Here is a 26753-nt window from a genome sequence, read left to right as displayed (position 1 = left end):
CATATTATCTACAATCCTATAAAGCACATGTTCCATCGATTCTACAGTCTACAGTATGGAAAAGGTGTCTATTTTTAGTGTCATAATAGTGATGACTATTCACTGGATCATTAGTGCGGAGAATCGATTCTCCTGCGATAACACAAATTTAAAGAAGTCTTCTTCTTCTGCGACTCGATCAAGGGCAAAAGTCATCGCTCTATAAATATTGATGCAGCTGAATACAACATGGATTGTATTTATACCTTCTAAGAATCCTAAAATCACTATATTGACTTATACTTGTATGTCTGGCCATTTCTGTGGTGCCTATGTTCGGATTGTAAGGATTGAAGGTGAAAAATCACCGGTATGTTTTGATTTACACATTAATTTAATGACTATTAGTATTTACCATGGATGCTTACCTCTGTCAAAATGTCGGTGACCGTAGTATACGTATGCGTAAGCGTAATATCGAATTACAATGTTGTTTAATTGACTAAAATTACACGTTTTTGATTAATCATGGCTCACAACTAATTTTATTAATTTTCCAATGACCTTCTGGTTTTACAACCGTCACAGAATTCTCAATTACTAATCCTAACACCATTATTTTCGTCGGGGATAACTGTCTTCCTTGCAACTCTACCTGCTGCACGAAATCTTGACAGTACCTTTATGTTGCAGATTGTTTCATTCAAGATATTTTTATGCATCTGCCCTTGTTGCCAGAAGGATGTTTACATGACATTCGCTTATGGTTAAAATCTAGCTAAAGTGAATGATATTGAAACTAGAATGAAAAGTTTAGACATAAACAACGGTTCTGTTTATTTTCTTTAGCAAATCTGTCAAGAATTGACACCAGACGACTTGTGGAGACATTACTAACGAGAAAAGTACATCGTTTTTAGTAAAGATAGAAAACCACGACTGCTATTCACTGCATGAAAAATATACGGGTTGTTCTGTCATTTGAAGTAACCTTCAATATCATTTTATAAAATAATGGAACAACGAAATATCACGATTGATAATTCAAAGTATAAACTTCACGTCTAAATTAGATGAATCGAACTTCTAGAGCAGCAATTTTTCATTTCAGCAAAAAATGAAATATCTCAAGAATTGCAAAACTTGAAACACTATTCAAAATTGACCTAATTCTCCATGTAGAATTCAAAAATGAGGTTAAATATAGAGTGTTCCATTTGAAAAATTGTAACTTTCATTCGATTATCAGCTTTTGACAGATCTTGTATGGCTGGCTGAAAAAACTTTTGACAAATAACACCGTTTACACACAGAGCACGGTATAAGTACAACTTACTATGATAAAGTTTGCATTTGATTGTAAAACTTTGCTGATATGGTTTTCAAGAGCACTAAATTTTTAAACAATGTCATAGATACCAAGAATATATTTTTTTATTTTTAACTATGTGCAGTATCTTTTTTATTGTTATCGAGCCACTATTGTATCAGCTAAACGTTAGCATGTATTGTAGAAAACACGTTTTTTTTTTAAACATTGCATGAAAAATTCACATCGTTGCACGGTTTACTTATTATAATGTATTTGCAGTTGGATTACGAAACTGCAGTATTATAATTTTTCAGCCTTAATAAACAAAAATTGCGTTGATTACATTTTACCTGAAATAATTTTTGCATGTAACCAAAAATCACATTATTCCAACTGGAACAGTTCTTTTGACGTTTTAAAGTTTTTGTTAATGGTTTTCGGAATTCCAATATCAGTTTTACTGAATTTAAAAAAAGCAGTAATCGTCGATAGCAAGGAATAATATTCCGTTGCTATACGTATTAAATTACTATTTTCACCGCCATGACATCTTTCATGGTCTTCGGAAAACATATATTTTAATATCCGTCGCGTCACTAGTCAGGAACATATTAAATATCAGCTCTGGTTGACGTTTTTTTCATGTAGAATTAGATTAAGAGCTACCGAACTGATCTGAAGGAGTCTAATAAGGTTAAAACTGGTCAGCAGCGTCATGTTCATCGTGTATTATAACATATGTTTTGATAACTTTGTAGTATCATTTATTGGATTACTTTAGCTATTGTTGTTTTGTTTTCTGTTACTCATTTACTCATTATTTTTGACACGATCCTCGATTTTCAAGTACCAGAACTACTCTATCACGTAAATTTGTTAAATTATCTTAATTTGTAATGCAAAAAACTTCTAGATTCATTAAAGAATACAATCTATACCTATTATCCTAGCACAAAATTGACCTATTTATTATTATCCTGGCCTCAAATATTTGATCTTTCCTTTTGAGTGCTGTAATTGAGTACTCGAATCCGCTTTATTGGAAATTCAAATGTCGCTTTACGAATTTAATCTTCGTACCCATCGATTTCTTGGAACCAATTTTCGAAATAATAGAACAGAAATGTCCGCCTGTTCAATTAATGACATGAATGGGTTAATAATCTCTAATTTATCAAGATAACCCACCAATTTCCAACAAAAATTGTCAGGATATAATAAGAAGAAGGAATCGATGTTGAGTAATATTAGGAATCAAATGATTCATCATGATCAACATTGTGTTAAAAACGTGTGGGACAAACTTGGAATTTTTTTATTGTTTATTGTTATTATTAAATTAGCAGAAATAGCTCGATTGATCTTTGAGATACTTTCAGACAAGGTCCTTTAAAAGGACACATTTCATAAAACGAACTTTAAGAATACATACGATGTGTTGTTCACACCACTTAGACAATTTTTATTGAATGTTTTATATTTTTGTTTAGTGTGAATTTTTCAAATGTGAAATCAGACATCAGATGTAAATATAAATTGAACATCATTGTGCTATCTACACAAATTCGAAATGGAATAATATTTTTAAAAGCAGTAGAAAAATTGACAATTAATTAATACAATATACATTAAAGTATTGACAATTACATAGTGGGTTGTTATCAAAATAAAAACTGCAAATAAATGAAAAATTTCACAAAAGAACTGTTCCTTGTATAAATTTCTTTAATTTCTTAGATCTTGAAATCGAAAAGGTATCTATCTCCATAATAGCCGTTGGAACATCCAGAATATTGAGAAAATTATCAATTTTGCTTAATTTATAATCCCAAATGTTGCTTGCTTTAGAGAATGAATGAATGCGTTTATATTGAATGTCATGTGTGACATTTCTGAATGTTGGCAACAAGTTTAGTTTTATCTAGTTCACGCGCTTTAAAACGATTGCTATCCTGTATTTATACGACGTAAATTTATGCCATGGAAATAAATATTGAAATTTCGGCCTCAATATACGATATCATGATTTTTCCTTGCATTTGTGATTATCATAAAAAAATTCAATCAAGTCTTATACCTTAACACCTCTCTTTTGAAATAGGGATATAAAAATAGACAGAAATAAAATAATAGAAAAAAAATTAATATCCGTAGCCATACCATCTATCTAAAAAATTGAAATATCTTGCATAAATCAAAAGTTATAATTAGAATTAATTCGTATCGAATTGTCGTTTGTTGATTGTCGATTTTCAATTGATTTTGTTTCTGATGTCGATTGTTAATTTTCGTGTGCTGTTTGACGGTCGTCAGTTGTGTCTTGTTCTTGAAGAACTGAACGCAGCTTCTGGATACAGTGTTGCCAACTCTCAAAACTTCATCTACCTAAAGTCCCAACTAAAAACTCCTAAAAACCCTACATTTACTATAGATTCCCGTTCATTTTTTATAAAATAAATAATTGAATATTTTTAAATAAATAATACAGTAAAAATATAATTCAACAAATAATAAATTTCAAAAAATAATCAATCAACATCATTTTTTAAAATTATTTATTCATAAATTATCGAAAACTTCAAGTAACAAATCATTTTTCTCAAATTATGATTTTTTTAAATCGTATATATTGGCATTAAATAATTTCCCAGTGCCTATAATATTACACCTTCATTTTGCTTAATGTGAAATTAAAAAAATAAATATTTGAAGTTATAAAAATCCCTAAAATTACCCCTCAAAATATAACACCACTAAAAACATCCCATACCATATTTTTCTCACTAAATTTGGGGGAAGCCCCGAAGTTGAGAACTCTGTCTGAATATGCGAAACCTTACCCAATGTAACTTATTTATGATTTTTGATTTTCGTTTATCAAATGTAATTTTATTTATGATTGTGAATTGTTAATAGTGATTTTGCTTGTGATTGTTAAATACTGATTGTCGAATGTGATTTTGTGTATGTTGGTGATTGTCGATGATTGGTTATCATTTGTGATTGTTGATGGATAATTGTCAATTCTTTCTATTTTCTATTTCTTATGTTCTATATTATGTATTCAGTTTTTGGAGATAGATATCGATTGGGAGAATAATTTAATTGATATTTTAATCTGACATCGATATTGATATATATACTTGACTTTTCCAGGAACAGCATTCCGAAAATCAAGAACGTCATTCCTTAATGAGAGATGCCAAATCAGAAAATGCCATTTCGGACTACGGCGGAGATCTTTCAGCTCAAGGTGAGTCATATTTCATAATATTGTAACGAGGTTAGATATTTTGTTCTATTAGCTGGATTATTCTCTTCCCTGTAACTTGTCCATTGTCTATATTATCCGCAATTATTGAATATTTTAGAAACATGCTCTAAAGACTATACAGTTACAAGGACAGTAGCAAAATATCTATTAGGACTTATGTCAACCAACATGGATTTCCGATTCAAAAGTCTATTACAATTCATGAATTTCTTTTCTTTGTGCATTTCAATGATCCAAAGAGATTGAATCTTTTTTTTTAGAAATTAATAATCGATCTCGATTCCTTGCAAAGAATAACTTTATTTCTGATTTTCCTTAAACAATTAAAATTGTTTTTAATTCTAGTAAAAGAATCGAAAACCGCATTTGAATCATAAAAACATTGAAAACGTTTTTCGATTTCTTTGGAGTCAAGGGTATATAGAATCGTACATGGTGATGCAAAATCGTTTTGACTTTAGTCCTTGTAGATGTTTTGCCACTTTCTCGGTCAAATTAGCAGTTCATGTAACTGTATGGTCTAAACTTTGATTTCTATTGATAATATAGTTAAAACCGTCCATCAGTTACAATTGGTATATATTTTCTACTTGAGAAGTCCAAATATATTTATTCAACGATAAATTGGAATAATAATTTTTGTACGAGGAAACTTTTTCTCTATTCTGAATAAATTATTCTAATTTTTCTTAAGATAAAAAGTCGAAAATTCGTTTTAAACTTGTAAACCGTGTTGCTCGGATTTTACATAGCTGTAGGGAATGAACTCATCTAACTTGAATGATTCCAATTTTCATTGGTTTATAACTTATAATCAAGTCCCTTTAGACTATAATGTTATGGTCATCGCATCACAGAGAAAGAGGAAGAAGAAGTTTATAATAATATAGAGTATGCCTTGATAGGAGTACACGATTTACTTTAAAAATGAAACATTTTTTATCAAAAGTTAATATTTTCATTTTATTGTTGTGAGATATTCTTATGGAATAAAATATTCAACATATTTTTATTTTTATTAAGAAGAAACGGCCATAAAAAAATATTCAAAACTTATCTACAGATTCTCATTAGACTGGACTTACAGTTCTAGACTACGCAGATGATGAAGTAGTGGTAGCAAGGCATAATATCTGCCCAGATGCAAACGGTCCCAAACACAATTATAATTTGAGGTGATGAAGAGCAACTCTTGATCGACGCCAGTAAAACAACATTAGTCCCATTTACAAGGAGAAAAAAGGCAAATATCAGCGAACCTATCTTTAATAGAACTAAATTGATCCTTTTCAATGGATACCTGGATAAACAGTAACTTTGAATAATCATCTAGACAAGGTAATCTCAAAAGTCACTGCCACTGTATGGACTTGTCTTAAGCATGTCGCAAGACCTAGGGACTTAAGCCTAAGATGGTATGCTGGTTATACCAAACAGTCATCAAACCCATGATCACATCCAGGGCTCTTGATTACTGGTTAAAAACTGAACAACCAACAGCTCAGAAAAACTGAACAAGATTGAAAGGCTAATCTTTCGGTGTATGACAGGGCAATGTTAATTTGCCCCACCACAGCTTTAGAGGTGCTACTAAACTTGCCTCCCGTTCACTTATAGTGAAGAAAGAGGTATTTAGCAACGTCCACAAGTTCATCCAGACAATAAAATTGAACTGATAAAGCTAGAAAGCAGTGGATCAAATGCACAGAATTATGGACAAATGAGCGCAGGAGTGTTTGGATAGAAACCTCTCGAAAAAGCACATTCACTAAGAGAGCCAAGCTGCGTTGTAGGTTCTGAAAGCTATTGAGTGCACGTTCAAATTAGTGTGGGAGTGAAAACAAATTCTAAAAGCACTAGCTACTAGAAACAAAGTAAATCTAATGTGGCTACCAGTCCAACAGGGGATACCAGGCAATGATGAAGCAGACAGCGTTGTAAAAGAAAGACCAAAGCTCTACTGTGGTGTCATGAGACGCCACATCAATACCGAACTGGAGGAACACTCCAGGCCTAAGACAATGTTAAAGATTCATAATTATATCAGCTAGGAAGCCTGAAGAACTTCTCGTGATAATCAAATTCTACATTAAACTGGTGGTCGCTTATCCGACAGGTCACTATCCCGTCAAAAATGACCTTAAGACTATAGGCATGACAAAAGACGACAACTGCAGATTCTGCAAGCAAGCCATGGGAACAGCAGTGTATCTACTCTGCGAATGCCCTTTTCATTTCACTAAAAGGCTTAAGTGCCTTAAAGGACTAGATATGTCATCAAACTGGTGATTGGTCTTCTGATAGGTCACTGCCCCGTTAAACATCACCTTAAGAAGATAGGTATAGCAAAGGATGACAACTGCAGATTCTGCAAGATTGTCATGGAAACAACTGTGCATCTACTCCGCGAATGTCATGCCTATTTCATTAAGAGTCTTAATTGTCTTGGAGGAGTAGTACTAACATATTGGGAAGTGAGTCACAAAAACTCCAGAAAAATTGCTTCCTTTGCGATTAGAAAGATAAGGTGTAGAAAATATCTTCAAATATCTGAACGAATTATTACAAGTCAAAATTAAAAATATTGATATTATTTCATAAATATCTAGTATAAATAAAATAATATCTTTTGCTATTCAGTTAACATACATGTATAATCTAAAGAAGTTTTGAACTTTATTTGGTATATTACGATTTTAGGGTTTTCTAATGAAGCGACTGCATCAGCATTCAGCGGTGATGAAAGTGACAAACCTTCTGAAGATAATATAGATGCAGCCAAAAAGACGGAAATTCTCCTCAAAAAGAGAGAATATGTTTTAAAAGAATTAACCGATACAGAAGAAACATACGTTAGAGATTTGTCTCTTATAGTTGATGGTTACATAGCTACTATGAAAGATCCTGATTGTGATATACCTATGCCGGAAGATTTGAAGGATGGTAAAGACAAATTAGTGTTTGGAAACATTGAGGTTATCTATGATTGGCATAAAAAGTGAGTATTTTTAAAATTACTACATATACAATCAAACCGTGGTTATCCAGTTTGGTACACGACATATACTATGGTATTGGAGGTTCACAAATTTCATTTGCTTGGGTAATGGTTCTTGGATAAAATTATTTAGTTTCGCATTAAAACTTCATCACACCACTTAATGCACTAACTACAAAACTGCTGACAATGTAATTAATAACTAATTCTGCACTAAGATACTTTAACTCTGGAATTACTTGTATTGTTTGTACAGTATTTTCAGTATTCAACTAAGTACTATGAGCTCCTACTCGTGCAATTTATCTAGAACATTGTAGAAACTTTTTGACGTGCCTAGCAATGGACAACTTCTTTTTCGAAAAATGTCTAGAACATAACTCATGGCTACTCAATAATAGATGGAACCACTCACTATCTTTTATAGTTTCCGCTACATTAAATTATGACCAGTAAGATGGCGTTTACCCATCACAGTACCAACCAAGAATATTATAATTGTCATATATGTTCTTAAAGAACTTATTTACTGAGTATCAAAAATTGCAAAGTACTGAACTAAAAAATTATGTTTTCTACAATGTTTCTCCAAAAAAATGGAGCTCAATACTCATCTAGTTTTTCAAGATCAAGTTATTTTCTTTTTGTATTAACTTTAAATGTCTGGAGTTATATTAGGCATTGGTGGGTCTCCTATAATTATTATTTGGCACTCAAGGAATGCCGACAAAAACTCTCCTGTTCTGAGAGAAGAAAAACTTTTATATCTCTATCAATTTAACTATAACTGTGGTACAAAAAATATAGTATTGATAAAAGTTTAGGTTATTGCTCAGCATTATATAGTTATGCTAGTTTATGTTTGGACAATTTAACATTCAAATAATTACTGATGTAAAATGATATGGAGAAAGGAAAATCTGTTCACATAAAGTTGTATAATACGCCAATTACCAAGGTAAATTAGAGGTTATAAAAAATTTTATGTTCATCTTAAAACTTCTTCGATTTTGAAATAAAACTGTGGATTGATTGATATATTTAAGGATGTGACGGTATCGGCTTTCTTCGAATACAACATCCTGATTTTATATTCAGAATTTATCTGTCAAATTGCAACACTATTTACAATCTCTGTTAATTCTCAAAACTGCACTTGATATATTGCAGAAATTAATAATAATTTAAAAGGAACAATCATTGAAACTAAACAAAAGAAATGACATGCACAAAAGGAAGTATGAATAATTATTTTATTTATTTATAAAACTTGACTCATCCACAAAGGTGTGGATTCTTTAAATAAATAAATTGGTTTTATCTACAAACATTTATTTGTTTATGGAAATATAATTCATATCATACAAATGAATTAGAAATAGAAATTCTATAATTGTTTATTAAGCCTCAAATAAAAAAACTAATATTTAGAATCAACTATAATTGTGATGAGATTGGCTTTAACGCTTTAACTTTTCTTTATAAAAGAAAGGAAATGAAAGCAAGAAAAGGGCTTGTACTCCATATTAGTATTTGAAAACCACGTGATTTGTGTGTTGAAAAATCCACACATCTAGAAAATTGAAAAGATTGTTTGACAAAGAGGTGGTGGATAATGATCTCGTGCAGTCGTCGCGTCGTTAGGCCTGGGTACATGCTACACAAAATCTTTAATCTAGAGGTTTTGGGTATTGTGGAGAACTCTTGTTTATGCCAAATTATAGCTTTTGCTCTGATTTCTACATACGCTTTATCCCTTATATGTATAAGGAAATACAGCACTTCCCTTCTATAGGTTACAAAAGCAAAACATTAGTGGGTACTGTAATGAACTGTCAAACAATTTCCAGCGACAAATGAAAAATTGCTTTGTAGTGAGGCATTTTATAATCTGGAAGAATTTCAACAAACAAGGCACTAGTGAATTTATTAACAGGGCTGCTGATCTACCTACTTTTAATAGTGAATGTGTATTGGTAACATGAATAAACTACACTTAACTCTCACTTCATGGATTCTTCGATAGACATAAGTTTGACAGAACCATACAATTGCTAATATCTCAGATAGTTATTGATCTAAACCACCTCAAATATTCACTACTTCATCAGACAAGATGATCATTAAAGTTGAAATCGAAGATAAAAATAGAAAACTTGTGCAAAAAATTGTAGTTATATGTTGAAATAACTGAAACAAAAAATACATATCAGTAGTTTATGTTTTGTAAACAGATAGGTACTTGACAACTTTTTCACAGATGAACTTAAAATATATTGAAAGATTTTCTATTATTTTGTTTTTTGTTCATTTTAATATATCAAACTTTTCTAGAACTTTATTTTATAGCTTTCTTCCAATGAAATTCATAATATTTCATAAAAATGAATGAGAGCAAATCCATTTGTCCCACATCTACTTTTATAAAATGAAAAAGTTTCGTAATATCATGTCACATAATTATCTGGATATTAATTTCACTAAACGAATACAAATTTTGAAAAGCCAAAAGACAAACATAGTACCACTGGATTTACTGATATAATTTAGAACTCTTTTCATAGTAATAATGTATCTATTATTTAATCATGCTATTGTGCTTTACTATTTGATGTTTTAATAGAAAAAAATTATATTACAATATACAGGGTGTCTAGAAACTCTCCTACAAAACCGAAACTCCAAATACTAGATGTGATTTTGTATTGATCTAACCTAATATCTCTTTATCCAAAGTCACTCCTAAAGGAGATATCTGTAGTTTGCATTTAGAAGTGGAGTTTCTCAACACTACATATTATAATCATGTTTATTGTTATTGACTAATACTTTGAGCTTAATTATAAAATTATATTTATTCTGTTACATTTTTTTTCAGTTTCTTCATTAAATCATTAAAAAAGGCCGTAGAGAATCCTATTGAACTAGCTTCGCTTTTCAAACGTTATGAACGCAAATTGCAAATGTACGTTATCTATTGTAAGAATAAACATGTATCCGAATATATTGTTTCCGAATATCTAGAAACTTATTTTGAAGAACTACGGGTAAAATTAGGACACAAATTACAATTATGCGATCTGTTAATAAAACCAGTTCAAAGAATCATGAAGTATCAATTGATGCTTAAAGACATTTTAAAATACACGGAGAGAGCTGGAATTACAGCGGAAATTGAACCGCTCAGAGCGGCATATAACATTATGGTGATTGTACCAAAGACTGCTAATGATATGATGGATGTTGGAAGATTACAAGGCTTTGAGGTTAGTATTATTTATATTTACCACGTGAAATCTTTATTAATATTTATTACGAAAAAAAAACAAATTAATATTATGCTTTCCCACAGATGTATATTGTCTTTCCTTACCTCCAAATATATGTTTCTAAAAGATATACTGTTTTGGTCTCAGAAGAGGATAACTTGTTTATTGAAATGTGCTTCATATAGTTCAAATGTAGGAGGGTAGTAAAATGAGTTCCATATGAATATCCGGTTTGAAAAATCTAAAAGGAAATTTAGCAAATTATGTTGGTCAAACCAAATTAACAAGGCATAAAGTTGATGGTAGAAATTTGATAATTGTGTGTGGTGTGTGGATCGAATCAACATTATCACTAGTTTTTAAGTTCCAGCTGGATACTGTTTCCAGTTAGTGGTATTCAGCTTCACGTAAAGTATTTACAAATAATAATGTAATGGGGTCAATAATTAATATCGAATTTGATGCCATCAGCTTTTCAATGAAGTGAAAATTAAGAAAAAAGTGCAAACGCTGGAAACACCTTAGAAGAATTAATTAAATTAAAGTAAACCACGAATATAAAATTGTATATTCAATAAAATCAATGGAAATAGTTTCAGCAATAATATATATTTATTTAAAAAATATAAACAACTCACTTAACTCTGTATTAAAATAAAAAAAAAGTATACAGAGTAGTTATATCAATAAAAACACCAACTCTATATCATCTTAGTTAATTAATTATTGCTTTTAGAAAGTAGTAACGAAATTTCGTGACTTGGATGGGCTCGAAAATCAGGAATTGATTTATTTTTCAGAAGTAACTACTTAGTCACTATAATAAAATACGAATAATTTTTGATAGGCCGATTGTCTTGCGAAAATCGGTTATTATGTATTATGCAATAAATTACATTAAATACTAATGTTATTCAAAAATAATTGGAATGAAAATTTCTTGTATGACAAATGTGAACGGTTTTTTTTTAGTTTGAGCGTTAGCAAAATCAATTTTGCCAAATACTCGATGATTGATGGAGGAAGTTATCAATGAAGAATTGACGAAGACATCAATGAAATTGCAGAGGATGTTTATATTAATTCGATAATCCGTTTATTGTGATTGAAAAATCCATATTTTTCTTCATTTTGTATTTCTTACTAATTTACTTTTCCCAATTCTCTCCTATTTTCTAAACTATTTCCAATATTTTAATTTCATTTTCTTTAGGACTAAGTGTATTTGTTATTTTTACGTTGACTTCAGTATTGTATTTAGTGGAATTACATCAGTTATTCTTATATGCAGTGATTTTTTTCTTTCTATATATGTTTCCATATCAATTAATTTTTTCTAAAATCTTGCTCAGTTTTCTCGTTTTAGTATCTCGTTAATTTCTTGGTACATCAATGATTTTGTCATATTGGTCTCTCTTTGGTTGCAATATTTTCTTGTGCATACATAACCATACCTGGGAAGCAAGATTATTGAAATATATGTAGATAAAATAGTAGAACAGAATCATTTTTATTGTAAAACCCTGTCTTGGTGAAATAATAAAAATTATAAATCACAACTTCATTGCTAGAACACTTTATATATTAAACTTTGTAACGTAATTTAAACTACAATCTTTACTATAATAGTTGATGCTGCAAGTTTTCTGCGGTTTCTCTGTAACCAGGTGAGCCGGTTCACTAGCCAAAGGGCCGACGGTAGGGAATAGTGAAGCTGTACCTCGAACTTAAATTATTCAAAAAATGAAAAAAACACATAAAATTTCCAAAAATCTTACAAAAAAATCCCCAAACCGTGAAGAACTTCTTTTAATAACTAGAGCTCTCTTTTAGTTCTCTTCTTTCAATTAGGACAGCACAACCCCACGCATCCACGACCACCCCAGCCCTGCAACTCTTATATCAGGGCCAAGTCCAACAAATCTTCTTCCTATAAAAAATGCTCCTTATCCTACCCAAAAATTTTCCAACGAATCTCTCTCTTTTTATCTTTACTATATCATGACCGAGTCACTTTTTAGAAAGATCTATTAACAAGTTGTAGTTTTCTACTGATTACTTTTTTAAATAATGAAACCAGTCCAGCAGAAGATATTATTAAACTATTTGCAGTAAAGTGCAAATTATTAACATCTAATAAACGTTATATCTTATATTCTTCATTTTTTATATTAACAAATTTATATTACGTATTATATTTTTAGGGTAAAATTACCGCACAAGGAACACTTCTTCTTCACGGAATGTTAACTGTATCCGATTTACCGGGATCAAATCAGATCGTCGGGAAAAATAAGGACCTACACGTATTTTTCTTTGAACAAAGTATTATATTTTCAGAAGTCGTGGGAAAAAAGACTCAGTTCACTAGTCCTCAATATATTTATAAAGCTCATATACAAGTAAGTAAAACATTCATTTTTTCTAATTATAAACAAAACCGTAAATTTTGTATAAGATTTAAACCTATTTCTTAACTTTTATTTTTGATCCATATTGTATGTTGCATTTTATAATTTCAGGTTAATAAAATGTCCCTAGAAACCAACGACGACTGTTTCATATTGGAATCAACAGATCCTTCTCGTAGTTTAGGATTCGTAATACAAGCTGCTACGCCTGAATTACAACAACAATGGATGATTACAATACACGATACCCTCCAAAAACAGAGGGACTTCCTCAAAGCTATCCAAAGTCCCATAGCTTATCAAAAAGAGTTGACTACTAAAGAAGCGTGAGTATCTACAATGTTTTCTTTTCTCGACTACATACCAGTCTCAAATTGATATGCTAACTCTGGTTGTGATTATGTTAAATCATTAATTTTAATGAGTTTTAAGGATCATTCCAGCCATATTGTCGGACAAAAATATTTATTAATGAAAACTACATTCTAATGACAAAAATAGATAAATTTTTAATAAAATTTATGTACATCAGATAACTTCACAAAATTTTATCTCCCTTTATTATTATTGTTATTGTTTAATATTATTTCTCTATCTGGTAGTTGTATCAAATTTCAGTCAAAATGAAAAATTCTTGGTAATAAAGAATAAATATTAATATATTTTTTTTGACAAAAGATACCCAAATTTTACACTATTGATATGTACTTTTCTATATGAACAATTTCTAATTACTGGAGTACAAATTATTTCAATGACAAGATGTTTCAAATTTCTTAGTAGATTGTGAAATTCATAAATGTCTAACAATATGGCACTATCACCTGATATTTATCTGTTTGAAATTTATATTTATGTTCAATCGTTTGAAATTGGATTATGCATTTTTAATCTGTAAAACCATCAATCAGTGTCAAATAAATAATACTTATTAAATTTCAATTAAGCTCATTGGAATTTATCTCCATAATTTTATTATGAAAAATTATGTAAAGGTTCATAAATTATTTCTAAGCCCAATTTTGAACATTCTTGGGGTGAAATTGGCAAGGTAAAATTTATAATGGCTGGAAATATTGTTCTGAAAAACATTTGATTCTGCCATTTTTCATACTAGAAATCTTAACAGTGGAATTGATTATATATATATGTTCTGTACTGAAAATTATTTACTATTAAGATCATAACCATTTCTAGAAATACAATTTATAGTTAAAAATGCTTAATTATATATACCTAGGTCTTGGATTCAAACCTAATTATATAGTATAAGAGTCTGGAATTGATAAAATGAATAATTAATTTGCAATTTGTTCCATTTCAATTTGAATAAAGTTGTCTTACATATTAAATCAGTTCACTACATGTTCGAAAAAGTTTGAACTGTTTCTAAATCGAGACCCACTTAACAGTCAATTTATATCCCACAATTTTACATAGATCATCTGAATCGATTGGTCATTGTCTTATTTATAATCACAATAAAGCAGAATCTCGTAAAATTAATATTATATGAAAAATTAAAAAGATATTACTTGTTAGCATTACCGAAACTTTACAAGCATACATAAGTTTTACCATTTATAGTAGTTAGAATACTTGAAACAACGCTGAAACCCATTTAGAATGGTTGCATACCAACATACTAACAACTAAGTTGGAATTTCTGGAACCGTTGGTATTCATACTGAAGACACTGTTCACTCTACCACTACACCAACACTGTCTGATGCGCGTTTCATAACCAAGTTATCGTCTACAGAGACTGAAGGTAAATTAAAACCTAATAACTTGAGTTACCTGTTTTATACTGAATTTTTTCCCATCAATAAACATTCTCCTAATGATATAATACCAAATTTGAAAAAGAGTGGTATATATGAAATTAGCTGCGGTGATTGTGACGGGAAGTATATGGGACAGACTAAGATATCCATTATTGTCTAGTTTAAAGAGCACATAGCTCATTTAAAATATCATAACAAATATTAATAATGTAAAATTGTTAAAAAATGTATCCAATACAAATTGTTGGATGTATTTGAAAACATTGAAATTGCTAGATGTGAGAAAAACTTAAATAGGGACAAAAGGCCAATTTCTTACAGCCCACTGTACATATAGTTTAGTAGTACATATAAATGTGAAGATTCCCTCCAAGGAGGTTTTCACGCTGGAATTAATTTTCGCGGTAAAAGGTTTTTTGGTGGGAAAATTCAGTATAGTATTGGTAAGTCAAGTTATTAGGTTTTTGTTTACCTTCACTCTTTGTAGACGATAACTTGGTTATTGAAACGTGCACTAGACAGTGTAAGTGTAGTGGTATTGTAAACAGTGCGCTCAGTAAGTAACATACTAACAGTTCAAAACATCAGCGGCAGATTGCGAAAATTCCGCGACCCATCGGTATCTCAAAAAAACTTGGAAGGTGTATGTCTAATCATATAGTGACAATATGAAATATTTAAAGTATGTTGATTGTACTACTCAATAAGAAATTGATTTAAAACAGTAAATTTTGAATATTTTAGTAAACTGCTTATCTATCAATATAAATTTGACGCTGATAGATGTGTTCATTTGTGAGCTGTAACTTTTACTTTTTCAAATAAAAGATCAGTATGAGGCATTTTTGTAAACATGCCAAAATATTTAATAAAACTCGATCTCAATTCTTATCGACATCTTATGTTAATAAGATTTAGTGAATTGTGATTTAAAAAAATATGGTGATGGGACTAAAGAATATAATTATGAAATCCAAAAAATATTTTGTTTATAATTTATAATTTCAGAGTCATTCAAATTGAATGGTGTACTTGAAACTATCAACATTGTTTGGCTTTGTCGAAGTTTATATATATATATATATATATTATGTACTATTATGATCTTACACTCGTGAATCATGGCAATTTTAGATAGACACTAATTTACACAGAGGCTCTTGTTCTGTCTATAAAGAAAATGGCATTATCAACGACAAGTATCTAACATAAGCAGTGTAACTAGCAGATGTCTGTATAAGGAAAATTAAAGGAGGTGAAATTAGAAAAATAAATGATAATAAATTGTTAAGTTGATGAAATATTGACCATAGTCAAGAAGTATCAAACTTTTTACGTTTTACTTGTAAGCACACATTGAATTTGCAGGAATTATTTTTCTTTGGAAAAAATGTCATTCTTTGTGGAAATATATAAGTTGATGATTGTATAAAAAAACTATATTCACTCTTAAGATAATTATAAAGCATTGCTTAAAATTTTAAAAAGCCTAATTTTAGCCGGAAGATTTAAATGAATGAAAACGAAACGGATTTACTCTGACAATATTGAGTAAATTTGCCAAATTACAGAAGTCTTGAGATTCTTTCTTTTAAACTTATGTTATTTAAAATTATCCACACACTAACGTATACTGTATAAAGATCTCACCCTTACAGAATGAATATAATTATTTGCTTGTACTCAAAAACTATATTCTTTTAGTAAAATTTTGCTTCTTAAACTTGTTTAATAAACCAATGTTGATAATCTTAACTTGTAGGTTATGAGTTGTTACTAATGGTATGGGAAAAAGAAGCACAAAAAAGTAATAGGAAATAATGTCTACTTACTTGTTTTCTTGTGAATAAGATCTTTATGATGTATTCACGTATATAAAATAATATGAATTCTCAGCTTAGAAAACTTTTCAACTTACCTAGTTACTAACATGTTTCTTTATATATTTATATATGTTGGAAAAATATGAGAACGCATAAATGTCATGAAAATCAAAAGAGGAATTAATAGATGAATATTTATTGCAGAAACATTTATTTCTAATATCTTATTTTATCATACGTTAGAAATATTGACAAATTACATATATTAAAATAAAATTTTCTCTTTATGAATAAATTTTTAGTTTTGTTGCATTCTAATGTGGAACTAAAAGGATATTAATTTTTTTATTCAACACATAAATTGATTTTTCAAATTATTCATAAATACATAAAACTAACTAAAATCTCTGAAGATAACTGTTGATGTTGTTTTAATTCCAACAAGCGTATGTAAACATTAACAATAATATTACCTCGAAAAAGAGATGTTGAATCAGAGAATTGGAAAATATTTCCAATATTAATAATCTATAACGCTTGCAGCTTAAATGAAACAATCGAACATCTTCTGCCTTTAGAATATAATTTGTCTTAATTTAGTCATAAACATCAATTTTTCAATAAATGTCATGAATTTATAATTTATATATGTTGTGAAATTACCTTAATCTGATATAAATATAGATAACCAAGGGCGCAACAACCACCCAATTTTTCCTTAAACAATACCCATTTTTAAATGAAATCAAGCAAGCAAACTCACGTAACTCAGGGTGCTTTTATTATAATGTTACAAATGTACTTAGCGATTTATGAATTCCGGTAGTGAAAGCACTTTTTTCAATTGATTGTTTACATAATTGGTGAAAAAATTTTATTTTGTCTAGAACACTAGTGTAAAGAATTTTACGTGGATTATTAGGAAACCAGGGTTAGGTGTAATATGTAGAATTTCTTCAGAATCTATCCATGATATTGATGAATCTCGAAATGTATTTTATAAAAAAGGTTTTAATAATTGGAACAAAGCTTCCGAGAAATTCCGTGAACACGAAAAACACAGAGATCATAGAAATGCAATTAGTACTAAACTACATTTAGAAAGTAGTCAACCGATTTTTTAGTCATTATAAAAAATTCGCTGAACGCCCCCTTTAAAAGTTAGGTTATTGCAGATAAAATTTCTTAAATCTTAATTGTAAAATGTGTGAATAAAAATTAATATGAATATAATTCTATGATAATTTAAATTTGCAAAATTGTAAGACATTTAATTAATTTCTTATTTGTACAAATAAGGGTATAAAGCAGTTTGCAACAGTTTAAATGACAATAAATAATTTTTTAATCGAAAATCTGCTTGAAAATCAAAACCGTCCAATGAAATTATATTATTTTTCTATATAAATATTAATCAATAATGAGTAAAGTTTCACTAACGTAAATTTTTTTGGAACAAAACTCTTGTCTTGGAAATTTTTTTTCAATAAAGGCGTTAATAAGTTGGTTACTATTGCCATTTTCTTTATTTACACTGTTGCTCAAAATAGTTGATCTGCTCATCTAAACAAGAAGAAGCTTTAAATCAAAATAATCTATTTTTTCTCCACTTCACAGAACATGAGCATCACAGATATTTTTCATGTCATCACATTAGATTTAAACATATGGATTTACCTCAAGATTTTCACTCAAATCATACATATTTATGTGCTTACAACTTACACCAGTTGTACACTTTTTATTTATTTCATTGGAATAAACTCAACATTCTTAATTGTTGACACACTTTTTGATATTCTGTTAGTGGCTACCGTTTTCACATCATACTAATTTCATTTCTAAATTTTCAACTTTAAAATTTTGTTTCTTGCTGAAAAATGATCACTACACCGAAAAGTTGTCGCACCTCAAAAGATACAATACAATTACATCATAAATAACGAAACTAAACCTTCGCGAGAAAAGTAACAAATTTTGAATTGCCTACATACTTATGTCAAAAGTTTGTTTTGTATTACTTTGTTTATGTATTGTGACTTTTGAGTCTATGTAATTTATTAGTTTAGAATAAAATTAAAACTATAGCATTTTATATACAACTTTGTGTTAACAATGCCTCAAGTTAATTGAACAGAAAATCAAAATTACATAAAAGTAAAATGTATGAAAATCAAATTTGATTATTAGAGTCGAAACAAAAATGTATTAATTTTTCTTTTCGCCTATGTTTTGTGTCAATATCGACAATCATTTACAATTTAAAGCAATATAAGATGTTGCATGTAGTATCATGTTTATGCAATGTATTTTGAAAACATTGCACTGTATATTGCAATCAGTAGACTTAAATTTTATAATGAATGTTATTTATTATGTTACTTTTAATTCTAGACCTACATTTTATAATAAAATTTCAGTATTCAAAGATTAAATGTATTTCAATATTTAATTTATTTAGTAACTCAGGAAAAACAAGAAGTAGCACTTAGTGCAGTGTTCCTCTTATATTGAAATCTACTGATTGTAAAATGCAAGTATTAGTACCTATTCCTCTTGATTGGCATGCATATACAGTATGTCAATCTAATATTCATATCATCTTGTCAATATTTCATATTAAATCACATCTTCTGTAACAAACTATATTATGAATAAAATTAAAGTAATAATTGTGGTAAACAAAATGTTGACGTGGGCGGTGTTGCATCAGCAAGGTCACTTTTCTTTCGTTCCTACGATCACGATCTTTGTAGGTAGTTACAACGGCCTCGCAGTCATAGTTGAAAGAGATTCTTTTGATGTTTTAAACAAACAAGCTTTCAATTTTGTGAGGACCTATTCTTCTCTTGCCTAGTCAATGATTATGATGAAAATTTCAGTATTGACAAGATTTTATGAAACATCATCGCTTAATTTCTAACAACGCTAATGTTGAAATAAAAAACTTTTAAGGTAGTAAAAAATTGATCTATTAAGGATGTTATATTTTAATTTTCATTTCTTATGTCGAAATTCATAAGAAGTTTTTAAAAAATTTCTAAATAATGAATCATATAGCATAATGAAATACTTGTAAGGTCATCTCATTGAGTTAAATCTTCATATATTATTCGTGTAATGATTTGATAATTACCTCAAAAATACTTTTCACTTACATGGTGTTAGAACATAAGCGACGATACTCGCCTATTAACTGTTAATGACAATGGCAGATTAGGTCTCAAAATAACATTTTTATAAAATAAAATGAATAGAACACGGCAAGTTTATAAAATTTCTGTTCACAAATAGTTTGTAGTTTAAATTCATTGGTTACTTTGCCACACTTTTGCATTGATTACTGTTCATATTATTATTAGTATATTTTTATATATAACATTGAAAATATTACATAAACTTTTTGAAATCTGGTAAACGGTTTAATTTAATATTGAAATCCACTATAATATAGTTTATTAAAAGTATTTTTTTAAAAATTAACACCAATTAAACAAAATTGTGATTTACAAAATTAATAACTAAATGAGTATAATCCTTTAAAATACCTATAATACTTTATCACTCTTTATTTTTGAGGTTAGTTTCCAACTTAATATTTGGGATGAACTCCCTCTAGCAGATTTTCCCATATAGATCGTAGTACTAAACAAATTTTTATTTAAACCAGTACATTCTCAGATTATCTCGTTTAATTTTCAAAACAATGTTGTACAGTTGGAGATCAATTGAATACTCCACACTAGCCTCCTAGAGCATGAACCGTGCCGAAAATCGAACTGAATAGTTTTAAATAAAACTGTCCTAAACCAAAAAAAAGTAATTGGCATATTTAAGTATTTTAAATTATGAGATATTAAACTCCAGTTTTAATAAATTACCATTTTAAAATCGGTTTAATTTTTCTCTATTACTTTACTACATCTTTTAAATCTTTGTTGTAGTAATCGAAACCAATTACCTACTTACTGAAACATTGTTATGCCAATAACCATCTTAAAAACCACTGAACCAATCTAATTAAATTGGAATTTCTGGAACCGTTGGTGATATTCATACTGAACACACTGTTTACACCACCACTACATCAACACTCAGAATTATACTGTCTGACGCGCGTTTCGGTAACCAAGTTATCGTCTTCAGAGACTGAATGTAAACTAAAACCTAATAACTTGACTTACTAGTTTTATACTGAATTTTTGCACCAACAAACCTTCTCCCGCGAAAATTAATTCCAACGAGAAAACATCCGGACCTCTTTGGTGGGAATCTTCACATTTATGCTACTAAACTAAAGAGTGAACTGTAAGGAATTGGCACTTTGTCCCTATTTAAGCTTTTCTTACATTAGACAATTTTAATGCGCTCAAATCCATCCAACAATTTATTATTGGATAAATTTTGTAACAATTTTACATTATTAATATTTGTCATGATTATAGCTGGCAGCGTGATCGGCAATATTCGATTTTTCGCTCCGTCCATATTTTATTAGGTTTTTCAGCCTCTGAATTCGATAACTTGGGTATCGAAATGCAGGTCAGACAGTGTAATTGTGAATGTTGGTGTAGTGGTAATGTAAACAGTGTGCTCAGCACTAATCTAACTAAACAATTAATTTATACTTTTTGAGATATATCCTGACATACATATGTAGGTTTATTAAATTTGACTTAAATTTTCGGAAGCTGGTGTAGATTATATTATACCAAAAGTGTCCAATTCGGGTTACATATTATTACAATTACATATATGCAAATCGAATTTGAAACCTCTTTTTTTAATCGGTTAACAAAATGATTATAATTATATATTCAAATAAAATTTGAATCAATTTTGACTTGGGAACAATATTTTCTTTTAATGATAAGTGATAGAAATATTCATAATAAGAACGGGAAAAATCCGAATGTATTACTTGTAAAATTTCAAACATACTGGAACTAGCCTACAGGAGTGAACACAAAATGGTATGTACTTCTTAGAATATAAAATATGTTCATGTAAAAATGCTTGAACTTTCCTTTCGAACTATGCTGTTGCAGCTATAGCTAAAAACGGATAAAAAGAACGCTTATTATTAAAAAGTTTCAGTTTAGTTTTAGTGAAAGAAAGCTTTTTCCTTGTAGCATATTAATATGTTACATTATTTGCTTACAGGTTACAATCTGAAAATTAAGATAGTTGTATATTGTACTATAGAATATTTTATAAGAGTTTAACTAGCCGAAATTTCCGCAAATGTTGCACACAACACTTTTTCGACGACCTACAGGAAATATTCAATATTAGGTCTTATGTACCTATAGTGCATAAATATTCCGCACAGTTGAGCTAGATCATAAAGTGAAATATCGAGTATTTCATATAAGTCGTCAGTAAAAATAAATTTTACTTTATAAATGGTTCAAAATTGTCGATAAAAGTAACTAATTCATTCCAAAAGTAAGATTTTAATAAAGTTGATCAATACATAAAACACTAACATTTCCACAATTTTTATGACTATATTATAAAATTTATTTTGAGATCTACTATGCTACAACTATACATTTTAGTGGAGTTCTGTTTCATCGTTAGAGAACGAGCGAAGGATGATGCAATAAGAGAAAATGGAAGCATATACCATTCACAATAGTAACAGTTTATTGTTTAAAAGTTTATTGTACTCATCGCTCAGCGTAATATCTAATCATGCGGTAAATTCCGATAATTTCTACCTATTTATATCACAATAATACTCTTCTTCTAAATCTGCAAGTGAGATACTTTTTAATTTATTATTGTATTAATTATAGGTTGAATATTGTACATAGGATGTATGTTTGTAAATAAATATTATATTCATTGATAAGCGATGAAAAATACAAAATTTTCAATAGAATAAAAAAATTAACGTCTGTTGTCATTTTCCTAAATCCTATATTGGATGTTAAGCAATTTTATGATAGGAAAGAGGAAAGAGTAAGATTGGGCTTTGCATTAGGCTAGAAAACATTGAATTATAATTTCAGTTGACTAAAGATATAAATTATTTATATCATCTACTTGGTCTGAATTGGAACTTTAAATTTATCTGTATCAAATTTTTAACGCAATTCTCATCTTATATATAAAAATATCATATTGCTAGGGTTTACATGAACTTCAAATTGATTTGTAATAGGTAAACAAGAGCTGATATAATTTGTACATGTTATTTAGATGAATGAAAGGTCCCAGAAATTTATTTTTACAAGTTTCTTTTAATATCATTGTCCACTGTATTAAGCCTCATATTAGTTGAAATATTCTCTTGAGGAACTGAAGTGAACATGTTTGGCATAAATGTCTTTTTATTTCTGAGTATTTTTTCTTATTAACTGCTCTTTCAATTTTTCGTAGACTCATCTATTAATTAATCAATTTATAAACAAATATAATTTTATTAAACTCATTTTAGTCTTGAATTATTATGTCATGAATGTTTTAAACCACCGATCGGTGCCGAAATTTTTACAAATTTTTATAAATTGTCCAACATACAGGAACGAAATTGCTGAATATCAATTTTGGATTAATTTCAATTGAAATCTGCTGACTCTCTACTCCTGGAAGGTCTTATGAATCTCGAATAAGAGTATCTATTAATGGACATCTAGGGAATCTATATTTCTACAAATAAAAGTTATGATTCGTTTGAATTTAATAAATATAGTCTGGATTGAATATGCCATTTTTATTGCACCATAATTACTAGCCTAATAATTCATATCGCATCAGTACACAGATAATATCAACAGTTATGTGTTTATGAAATATTTATAATGTCTTACTCATTCCTATCATAAATTTAGTAGTCAATAGAAGTTTTGTTCTCAAAAGTTTCTCTGTTTACTACTGCTTTAAACATTCTATGCTTTTTTTCGTATTTATTGCTTTATTCCATTTATTTTTTTTGTTCGTATATTTTTTATCTAAAAAAAAATTTAAAAAAAAAACCAACAATCAACAGTGACGAATCTATTCCGTGATAAATGGCTTAAGAAATTTTGCAAACATTCCAAAAATACATAATCTATTTGAAACTCAGAAACAGTGTTTATTATGTTTTCCAAATGTCTTCTCAACTCAACAGTTGTGCAGGATAAAATTGCATTGCGGTATTGAATCTTGATAACCAGCTGTATATTGCTAAATTTTTTTAAATTCTCTATGAAATGCAATCTTATTACAATTGCTGCCTGCTCTCCATCCCCACATACAAAGTGCTGGAATTCAAATAGAGAATCAAATTGGAGATTGTCTTTTCAAAGTATTTTCCTTTGAGCATCGACACAACATTGGAAACGGTTTTTCCACTCCTTATAGCGGCGCCGGAACTTGGAGATAGGATAGCATTCACTTGATCGGTTACATCTCTTTGAATGTTTTCTAATGCTCTAATAGATGAGTTTTTAATTTAGAAAAGAGGGAAAAGAATGTGTTTATTGCCAAAACTCTTCTATTAAAAGAATTTTGCACACCCACATTTCATCTGTTAAAAGCTGATGAACAGTGGTATAAATCAAATTCAACTGTTCCCTCATCGGAACGGAAAAGTTCTCAGATTGTGTTGACACTTTTTTATCGGTTCTGTAGTTGATGGTATTCAGCTGACTCTTCCATTTTATACATTCTATAGGGTGACCATTAAATTCCGAAAATATTAAATAACATACATAGACAGAAGGTGAATTCTTCACTGTTTATTGTAAATTATTCATTTATTATTGTTATACTATCAAGTATTTCTTTATTTAGTTACATTTTATTATTTAATAACTTTTATCAAGCTTTGTTAGTTTAAGTTGTTTTTATATTTATTTTTAATTAGTTTTGCTTTTGTTTTGTTAATTTTAATTTTTTTTTAACCTCCCAGTTCCTTATCCGATTTATCAGTATGGGAAGTGGCACATCTGAGAAGAGCCCTTCCGCAAGGGTCACCTTCTGAACCTAGCAAAATGCATCGCAAAAATCATTACGTACATAAAGCGAACACTATCGGTATTCCTTCCGAAGATGATTTGAATGATAGCAAAAACAATAATCCACGACCAAGACTGAACTTTTTCGAAGGATTTAAGAATACTTTGAGAAACAAACATAAAAGTGACACTGTAGTATTAGAAGCCGCGAAAGAAAATAGTGAGAAAGGTGATATGCACAGGAGGTGGTCCGAAGCCAATCAACACACGGTAAATACAGATCTAGTTAATAGTTTTAAATAACGCTAACACAAATATTAAATATCATCTGTTTTCCATAAATAAGGCCAAACTAGTGTATTTTTACATTTGAAGGATCTTACCAGCATAATTAATCATCCATTTATTCAAAAGTTATCTTTATTGATTTTATCGAATAGAACTTGTAAAATGTAAACTACAATAGTGTAATAAACTACCAGAATGAATTTCTTTAAACAGCAGATATGGTTTAGTTTGAAACAAAAACTGCTCATAATAAGTGATTCAGAATTATTGTCCTTTTTTGGTTTACATATTAATCATTACTATTTACAATTTTTGATTGTAACTTGATCCATTTGATTCTATATTTCCGTTAGTATCATTCAGATCACTATGTGCATGATGACTCATATTTTACTGCGTTAAAATCAGATCATTCCAAAGTGTGGAAATCTACTCATTGGAAGTAATTTCGCACCATCTTAGATAAGTAGCATTATTATCCATTAAAAGCACTTATTTTCCTATAAATGGGGTATATGACATTACACGAGTTTCTAAAATGTCTGTTATGTAACGGTCGGATGTCAAATAAAATCCGCCTCTGATACACCCCATGCCGTATTAGACCCACCTAGACTTTTTTTGTAATATAACATTGAATATATCGTTCACAAAGGCATCTATACACTCTCCTACGTCAATATTTATCAAACAGATAGAATCATGATTCGTCTATAAACATGACATTGCCCCAATTTTGATATTCGCGATCAAACTGCTTTCCACCAGCCTTCGATGCAGTACATCTATACGATAATTATCTTCTTCTAGTGCCATCTCCATGATTGGACGTAGATGATCTCTTATTTTTTTGTTTATGCTCTTCATTTATCATAGATAGGGATTTACAGTTTAACGCCGGAAAGATCTTACTAAACCATTTAAGTGCCATATATTGAGCTTTAATTATTTATTGAGAGGACATAGAACGATTAAAAGTGCAAACACTAGTCCATGGCGGCCAGTTATCACTAATAGTTATCCATTAGACTAATAGAGACGACCTATAGGTGTTCATTTTTCATTAGAAGAATATATCACCAAAGTATAGCTTTACATACTTGCAAATTTTTTCGGCTTGGTTGTGCTTCTTAGTGTTAAGTGTATGCTTTCTGATAAAAAAAAATGTAGGCGAGATGGTTCAACCGACAGTTCAATGTAACATATTCCCTAAATCACACTATATTATATCCAGTGAAAAGCATGTACTTTGTACGGAAAGCCAAAGACGTTGGAAGCGTTCAAATAAGTCATTTGAGCCTTTATCAAGGTATAGCCTGGATTAGCTTTATCGTAGATTTCTTTGGGTCCTGTTTCTGTAGTAGTTATTTTTATTTAATAAAAAAAAATGGTTTCATACTTTTCTTCGTTTTTAAAAAACGGGTTTTTTTGTGAATCACGCTGGAAAATTAACACATATTTTGTAAAATGAAAAAATACACATGAGAAAAAAATATATAAGGCTTGTTATTGATCTAACTTGATGGTTGTATAATAGCTTTTATCTGTGTCGTAGAACGTTTTTGTATCACATAAAATAAACTATAGAAAGCAAAATATACGAGACAGAAAATTAAAATTTTATTGCATGATTTGTTAACAAAACTTACAATTAATAGTTTTT

The 26753-nt window shown here is 29.4% G+C and overlaps 1 protein-coding gene across 8 annotated transcripts in view; it reads left to right on the top strand.

Annotated features, from left to right (window-relative positions):
- LOC130898193 (kalirin) overlaps positions 1–26753 on the top strand; it is a 372700-nt gene that overhangs the window by 331451 nt on the left and 14496 nt on the right. For all 8 annotated transcript variants that reach the window (XR_009059842.1, XR_009059843.1, XR_009059844.1 and 5 more), the window contains 6 exons: positions 4448–4544; positions 7266–7563; positions 10442–10829; positions 13037–13234; positions 13355–13569; positions 24757–25072. Coding sequence is in view for 4 of the 8 variants with exons in the window: in XM_057807288.1 (XP_057663271.1) it covers positions 4448–4544; positions 7266–7563; positions 10442–10829; positions 13037–13234; positions 13355–13569; positions 24757–25072 (1512 nt within the window). In the remaining 4 variants the exon portion in view is untranslated. The remainder of the gene's footprint in view (positions 1–4447; positions 4545–7265; positions 7564–10441; positions 10830–13036; positions 13235–13354; positions 13570–24756; positions 25073–26753) is intronic.

Source organism: Diorhabda carinulata, chromosome 9, assembly GCF_026250575.1.
Source record: "Diorhabda carinulata isolate Delta chromosome 9, icDioCari1.1, whole genome shotgun sequence".
NCBI classification, from domain to species: domain Eukaryota; kingdom Metazoa; phylum Arthropoda; class Insecta; order Coleoptera; family Chrysomelidae; genus Diorhabda; species Diorhabda carinulata.
The sequence above is the reverse complement of the archived record's forward strand: the minus strand, read 5'-3'. Positions and strand labels throughout refer to the sequence as shown.